Source organism: Adiantum capillus-veneris, chromosome 24, assembly GCF_014529385.1.
Source record: "Adiantum capillus-veneris isolate H3 chromosome 24, ASM1452938v2, whole genome shotgun sequence".
In the NCBI taxonomy this organism is placed as follows: Eukaryota; Viridiplantae; Streptophyta; class Polypodiopsida; order Polypodiales; family Pteridaceae; genus Adiantum; species Adiantum capillus-veneris.
Genome location: NC_140954.1, coordinates 30113595 through 30121848, shown reverse-complemented (window position 1 = coordinate 30121848; position 8254 = coordinate 30113595). Strand labels below are relative to the sequence as shown.

The 8254-nt window shown below is 43.2% G+C and overlaps 1 protein-coding gene across 2 annotated transcripts; it reads left to right on the top strand.

Annotated features, from left to right (window-relative positions):
• Positions 1-6108: 6108 nt before the first annotated feature.
• On the top strand, positions 6109-7802 carry LOC147426154 (wound-induced protein 1-like). 2 transcript variants are annotated; one of them, XR_015186250.1, is made up of 2 exons: positions 6109-6908; positions 7066-7202. XR_015186250.1 is itself a non-coding variant. In XM_086498805.1 (2 exons), exon 2 carries the CDS (start codon positions 7244-7246, stop codon positions 7538-7540), a length of 297 nt encoding a protein of 98 aa, XP_086354931.1. In that variant the 5' UTR covers positions 6117-6249; positions 7066-7243; the 3' UTR covers positions 7541-7802. The 2 variants fall into 2 exon arrangements, 1 of the variants encoding a protein (XP_086354931.1); XM_086498805.1 differs by having other exon boundaries at positions 6117-6249; positions 7066-7802.
• The last annotated feature ends 452 nt before the right edge of the window (positions 7803-8254 follow it).

The following is an 8254-nucleotide window of genomic DNA, read 5'->3' as shown; positions in this document are numbered from 1 at the left end:
CGAGAGAGACAACCACTCCCGGAGAAGCGAAAATTAGGGATGTCGACAAGGGCGAGAGCATGACGAAGAGATAGGCTTTCCTCACAACCCACCACTTCCCGCTAGACACGTCTCTCTCTCTCTCTCTCTCTCTCTCTCTCTCTCTCTCTCTCTCTCTCTCTCTCTCTCTCTCTCTCTCTCTCTCTCTACAGTCAGACTCGCCACAACCCCTATCGGTAGAGCACCCCAAATTACCTTCCATAGAAATACCTTCATGTGCCGCAGAATCTTTGGCTTCGAGATGTTCTCCATTGCTCACCTTTCCTCAGGCCATTGTTTTTTCCATATCTTGTTAAGGGGGCTAGATCAATTATTCTTCAACATCATTGTATGATAAATGCCTTTAGAATGGGGTTTTCATAAGAGACTACTTCCGGGCCATTTCCAGGCATTCCAGTCAAACTCCGACTCACATATTGACATCACTACATTGTCAAGCTCTTTCATCACTTTGTTGACTAGCAAAACCTCCAAGCTATTAAGTTGGTATTGGGTTACCAGAAGGTCAATGGTTTTCTAGCTCTTGCTGTCACTGTCCCAAAAGTGTCTGAGTCGATTCAGACCCTTATTATTCAGTTTCCTGGTTGTTTCTATCCAATAGGGAGTTTGTGGCGGATCTGCAACTTTGGAAAGCCAGGGGACTGTCAGGCCAAGGGCCACCCTGGAGGTCAAGGACCGGGCCAAGGGCAGGCTGCTAATGGAGATAGGGATCCTAGAGGCAAGGTCTATATAAAAGGGAGGTTGGGCGGAGGATCAAGGCAAAGGCAGTCCCAGGGTTTTACATTGGTAGCAAAGCTCGATGGAGGAGGGAGCTATGGAGGAAGGGGGAAGATGGCCTTGCATGATGGAGTGAATCTCTCTCTCTCTCTTCTCTCTCTCTCTCTTGTGTCATGAAGGACGTGGTCCTCAAGATTGGGGGAGGGTTTTTGCATGATTGCATGGTGGAGAAGAAGAAGTCGAGGCTTGGTTGCAGGGGCACGGTCACTTAGCAGGGGTTGAAGGCAAGCCGCAACAGGGCCACACGCACAGTCCCTAACAAGGGGAAGAGACACGGGCACCCAAGCCAAATGGCATGCAGTTGGGCTCAATGTGAGCGCAAGGCCGAGGGCCGCAACTTGTGTCACAGGCTCGAAGGCTGGGACACAGCAAGGCGGTCGCTAGCTCTCTCTCTCGCGCGCGGCAACCTCTGCCATCGCTGCTGTAGTAGGTTTAATTTCCCACCAAGAAGCCCTAAAGTTTGGGCTTTGGACATTTTTTTTGGCCAAGGAACGGTGCCCACGCTGCACAACCCCCCTCCCCCCATTCCGAAGGCGAGGTCGACATCGTAGTAGCCAAAGGCGTCATGAGTTGCATGATTTTTCTGCGTTGTAGAATTCTTTCTGCTATCAAGACAAGGTTTTGACATTTTCGGGTGAGATAACTTGTGAAAATAATTCCGTATCGACGATCATTGCATGTGTGCAATATAGTGTATGCGATTTTCCCTTGAGTACAAAGATCAAAACGAATCATTAGCATGCAAGGCATGAGCCGCAAATCATGTAGCGGATTCGATAATAAGGAAATTATGGCAATTTGCAAAGGCCTTTGCTTTGTCTTCGCCGATCAACGGATTCTCCACCAGGATTCCATGGCAGGATCTTCAAATTTTATCTTGCTACAACGACACGATGGCATCGCAATCATGGCATGTACCTACAAACCCAACTTGTAGTATATGCGGCTAATTGCTCCATGGTTATTTGTGGATGCATGCATGGGCATGAGTAGGGAATCATGTAGAGGCATCGGTAAAGACATTTCGACTACGACCAAATGCAAGGCATTTTGCTACGTATTTCAATAACTATAGAGTTTCCAGGTACAGGCAAGGCCTGTGGCATTTCCATTAAAGATGCTAGGCATGGCCGGCTAGTTGTTTTCGTTCAATCCAATATCGACATGCTACATCCAACGCGTTTCCAAGGGTGACTGATATTGATTACAGGTACGCTTTGTTTTTTAGCTACTTATTGCTTGTCGTGATTTTATGCTTCCAATGTGGCATCCTCCTCGACATGGTCATAAGTTGGGAGCATGGGGCCCATACACCCAAATGAGATTAACACAACATGTTACTACCATTGGTCAAGAAGGCTACCTAGACAAGGCATTACCTACACTTTGCCAAGGAAGCAAGGCTTCCCTCTTAGACATACGGCCAAGCAGTGTCTGGCGTTCGGACTATGCATACATAATTGGGAGTCTTTGCAACATGTCTGCATGTTTTTTCACTAGAAATCCGATTCAACAAAGCCAAGAAGGCATGTGCGGAACATCCGACCACTCTCAAGTTATTCGCATATATGGCTATGCGCCGGTTTTGAGTGCACTACCAGAGGTCCTACCCACAAGTGGGCGACAAGGTTGTCAATTTCACGTTACTTTTGTTTTTGTCTATGTTTTCTTTTTCATTTTGGAAAAGATCTCTCTACTGTGCAATGCAAAGTTCTTGAGCAAAACTCCCTAAAAAGCCATTGTACCAAGCAAAGTGCTTTGCTACAGATGGTTGTTTATGCATATAGCTAGGCTAGGAGTTGTTAATCATGAAAAGGTTTCATTGTTTTGTACCTAACATGATTAATGTTTCACCTTCTATTCTGGTTCAAACATTTCAACAAGGCTTGCAAATGATTGCAGCAGAAAGTATTTAGTTTCTTTTTAGGACTCTTTACATTCCTCTTTAATGTGTGCTAGGAGCATCACATTCGCCATAAGTATGGGCAAGGATGATCATGAATATACAGGTTTGGATCTGTTTTTCGCTAAGTGCATGCACACTAGGTGTTATGGGTCCTAGTGTTTAGCAAAGGCTGATTTGGAGCAGCTAGCATATTCATCACAATAGCTATGAAGCATTTTGCACTCTATGTGCAGTATCTCTATGCGATTACTTTTTGGGTCTACCACTCACCAATAGAGGTCATGGCTTGGTTTGGGTGCATGTGGATCTTTCAACTTCACCTAGATGGTTATTCAGGACATTGTTTTTTGCTCGACAATGTTGTCTGATCTTGTGATCCCCGTTTACCAGTCATCTGGAAAAACTGTCGGTAAACTGTGGGGGAACACACCTCAGTACTGTCAGTATCCAAGGGGATAGACAGATTACAAAGTGTAATTTTGTGTTAAAGGATATGCAAAGTGCGTACATTAGCACCAAGCAATCCAATTAGTAAGCATTTATTGCTCTACTTGGTGTTTGCTTACCAGAAGTTAAAGCATGTTTGCGACTAGGCTTAGTTTTTTCATGTATAAGTCAGATTCTCAACCTCGAACACTAAATATGGTGGGGTTGTTCACTGATGAAATTTGAGAACAAGTCAAGGACTTCAACTTGGCCGATGAGTTATGTCAGCAAGTTACTTTCAAGGAAAGTGAAAGAGGGGTATTCTTTGGGTATATCTTAGTTGTGATAACTCATTAGCTACTCAAGTGAGTTCTACAATTTTACACACTATATTATCTATGAGACGGTTACACCAAGATGGTTGTAACGGGACACCAATATGGAAAATCAAGATGTTACTCTTGGTTTCATTGAACCTCCAACTGAACCATAATCTGGTCAAGCAAACAACTGGATCCATGAAGGATGCCAATGTGGAAAACTTTAATGTATCATCACTCTTGTTTTCGAGGAAGAAAACGCTTCTCCAAGGGGGGAGTAATGTGAGGCCAAGGGCCACCCTAGAGGTTAAGGACCGACGAGGGCCAAGGCCGACTGCTAATGGAGACAGGGATCCTAGAGGCAAGGTCTATAAAAGGGAGGTTGGGCGGAGGATCAAGGCTAAGGCAGTCCTAGGGTTTTATAGGGACCAATGCGAAATGGACTTCTTGAATATCTGGTTTCTTCCCCCCACTTAGGACTCCCACTACTTTGCTGCATTTCCTTACCAATTCCCCTAAGCCAAAAATACAATCAACATTAGTTGCTGCAATCTAATATGTTGTACAACCTTCAAAAGCAATATGAGTGGGTCGCAAATTTTGCTTAGTTGCACACGATTTTTATCGATTGTTCATACTGGTATGAAGGCTTAAATTCGGTGGAATATTAAAGTGACGTGGCATTTTGGATACTTTCCTGCATGCTACATACCTGTATACCCTCATATTGTACAATTGCTAGAGGTATGCCATATATGTTAGTATTCAATTATAATGCTCAATACAAGGTTTTTGGTCCACCTAATAATGCATCCACTCAAAATGCCTTTTTGTTTTTCAAGGACCAACAACATAACGCCATACATATATGTATGGTCTTGGATAAATAGAAATATTCTCGCATTATTTTGACATTTTATGTACACTAGTACAACCGGCTGCCTTTGGTGGCCTCCTTGTCTCTCTCCCTCTTTATCGTGCGCAGAGTAGGTTGGAGCTTCTCTCATTTTTGGACTTTAAATTTCATATCACAGTTTTCGACACATGTAAAGGGCACTCTCTTTGCCGTTATAGAATAAACATATAGATAGGAGGAAGAGCGACGAGAGGAAGAGAGAGGAGAGAGAGTGGTGCAGTAATCTAAATGCACCTTTATACTTTTTACCAAACATATTGCCTTCTTATAATATTTTGATAAGCATTTACAAAAAATGAATTTAATTTTTGTGCTATTTTGTCCTACCGTGTATTTTAACCGATTGAAATTGTGTTGTCCCAGTTAGATTTTGAGATTGCATTTAAGAAAATCAAAAAATGTACACAAGTTTTAGTGTAATTATCGGCAAAAGCTTCAAAATTTGACCTAAAACCTAGGAGAATTTCAAGTTTGCCCTTGTTTTCACCAGCTAGAAAAAATGTATTTTTCTAGTACTGAGTCCTACATTAGGGAAGGGTAGTACTAAGTGTTTGGAAAAATGAATATTGTGCCGTTCTCGATTTTAAAAATTCCGGTTGAGGGCAAGGGGAAAAGGAGAAATTCTGCCTCAAAATAGAGAAAAATAATGTAAAAGCCTGGAAAAATAGACTAATTTTATAAAATTTCCTCTTGGCATATTCAAGGAAAGGAATTTTGTATGTTTGGAAAAATGGTTATCCTAGTAAGTACTTTTGAGGGTATATCAATTGTTGTTGATGCCAACAATTAGTGGTAGTGGTTGGTCAAAATTGAAAGGTCGTTCCACAAAAATGGCAAAATACATAACTGCGAGTCTGGTCCACCCATACCTTCCAATATGAACGTAGACCTCTAGACTCCATGCATGCATCAACAACACAACACCAGCGTCAAGCGTCACTACGCGTGCAAATATCAAGGCGAGAGGTCTACTCTGATCACTCTTCTCTCCGTATCACTTGCAAGCTGCGAGTTGTGAGGCAGTTGTTGCTGGCCAATGCTCCCATGTCGATCAGACCCGTTAGCCATGTTTCACGCCAATTCGTTGGTGAATTCTCTCTCAGTTTTCACAACATTGAGCCATCTTCAGAAACTCCCTACGGTGTTCCAATTTCCCACTTCCCTGCAGTAAAAGGTTGCTACATTGAACTTTACGAAAAGAGAGACTGAGTGTATGACAACCCTGCATGCAAGGACTGTATGACGCCATAGCCATCTTCACCTTGGGAATCGTTTACCCTTTCTTTGAGTAACAGTCCGCCTCTCTCTCTCTCTCTCTCTCTCTCTCTCTCTCTCTCTCTCTCTCTCTCTCTCTCTCTCTCAGCGTGAACAATCCAGGGAACACTGTCGGGAGGGGGCCTGAGCAAGCAGCTATCACCACATGTCCAAGGGAGGGAGCCGGAATCCCTTTCCCCATTATACTTAGTATAGAGATATAGATAAATACATATGTCCCTACATGTTTGTTGGTAGATGACCTTTGATACATATGGCTAGACTTTTAAAAACGAGGATGATTTTGTTGGAAAAATTAATTATGTCTTGGACGTTTGTTTTGTGAATGCACGCACATGCATACACAAAAGACATGTATCTTATTTTTGAGAACATTGCTAGCAAGAGCCTATGTGAGAACTCCATCCATGTTATAGAAATGCATAAAGGAATAATCCATGGAGCAAATTCTCCTAAATCTAGCTACCGACACGTGCCCGTCGGGTGACCGCTTAAAAGTGTATAAAGAGGCGCCTCAGTTTTCTATCGTTTCGTAGAAGGAACCATTTGTGCGTGCAGAACTGGTCTGCTGTTCTTATCGCCATCGTCAGGTTTGATGTTTGTTCGGTTGTTGTTTTCTTGTCCAATTCTGCAATCATCGGGATCAGCATCTTTATTGTCATCTCTGCATATGCGCCATGAGCTTTCATGGCTTCCAATGAGCACATCCATGGCCGATGGCCATGCTGCTTCCGATCAAAACTGGTTGGCTATGGGATATTTTTTTGCTTCAAAAAACGCCTTTTTCACATCGCACTTGTCATTGCCTTCCTATTGGGCGCTTGATTATTTTCTGCAGCAAACCCTTCCGTGCAAATTTGTGCCCTCGTATGTACGTGGCATTTGATCCTCCATTTGATGCGCATCATTAGTTCTTCATGAGCAAAACTGGCATGTGAGCTTCTTGTTGATGTCTTTTGGGGAGAAATGCACAGAGTATTGTTGCGCACGAGCTTGTTATCACCTGCTTGATGATGGTCATATCCATTTCGCTTGCATTTTTGGGCCACTGATTTGCGGAAATCTGATCCTTGCCCTTCCTAAGAGCAGCTTTTGTGCTGCTCTCCCTCTCTTTTTACACCATACATGCATGGCCAGTGGCCATTTTCATGATGGGTTTTGTTTTTATATGGACATTCTGATACCGTTTGGCTGTCTTATGGCCTTTTTGGAGAGAGAGTTGCGATCTCTAGACCCAAACATCGCACAGGTAAACATACCATTTTTGCAATTCCGCATAGGACAGTTTCCTGTTTTCAGGGTATTGTTGCCAAAAAAAGAAAAATAAAAGAGAGGGAAGGTGGGCGTCTTTTGAGCGTGTCATTTTTGTTTTTGTGCTTTGTGTATTGATATGGCTTCTTGTGCAGATCTTGTGTAAAGTTCGAACTGGCTAACACTTCAGAAACTCTGGAGCAGGAGAATCGGCAAGTGGTGCTTGCCTTTTATGGGGCACTAGCTTTGGGGAATGCGCAAGCTGTCCAGGGGCTGCTAGCCTCGGATGATCTAGAGTGGCGATTTTACGGGCCTCCATCTGACCAGTATTTAATGCGATTCCTGACAGGAGCGGCGACACATGACAGCTACTTATTTAGCCCTGTGAGTGTCCGTGCTATTGGCGACAAAGTGTTTGTGGAGGGACAAAGTTACACACCCAGCAACAAGTGTTGGGTGCATGTGTGGACAGTGAAGGGCGGAAAGATCACACAGTTGAGAGAGTATTTCAATACTGCACTGACGGTGGTGGGGCCATCTGCGGTCAATACTCTGCAAGAATATTTGTGGGAAAGCCAGTTGGGAAAGAGATTTAGAAAATCAATTCCAACTCTCATCCTAGCGATTTGATTAGAGTTTTGGGGTCATTTCAGGATTGGTGTCAACTTTTAGTAGCGAAAATGTAGAGGACTCGATGTGCCCGTCACAGTAAATGCAGTGGCGGTCTTTGTCAGAAAGTATATACTGGCAATAGTAGTTTTTAATGCTGTATGGGTTTGGAGTACAGAAGTGGAAAAGTAGAAGATGATGGAACTGATTTATAACTTTAAACTGTTACTGAGAATGCTATCCAGAGACATTATGAATATATGTAATTTTCTTATGGCCTTCATTTTTGTCCAAAGAGTGTCAATTTTTATACTAGTACAATTGGCTGTGAAATTTATGTGCCTGTTGCACTCTTGTTAGTCGTGGGACCTTTGCCCTCTCGGCTCTTGGGCAAGTTATGGTGTTTTGCATTTTTATGTTTGCAAATGCTACGGAAGTAGCTAAACATGCCCTCACAGTTGGCGGCCATGGCGCATTGGATCGGCGCCCTCCATTGAGGTGATATTCTGTTGCGTAAGTTTCATTTGCTGTGGACTGATTTCTGCCATCTCATCCCATGGAAAGTTCAGCAGCTACTAAGCTAATCTGATAAACTGAAAGGCCAGCTGATAAGCTGAAAGGCCACAATCCACTATGTTTATCAGGATATATGACAAATTGTCCCTTTATTAGGACGCATCCGTAATCTATGACAGTGCTAATGGATGCTAGAGGGCCTATTTATCAGCAATTGAC

What these genes read in the sequence shown, in the direction of transcription:
- LOC147426154 (XM_086498805.1), top strand. Translation starts at nt 7,244, where the DNA reads ATGCGATTCCTGACAGGAGCGGCGACACATGACAGCTACTTATTTAGC.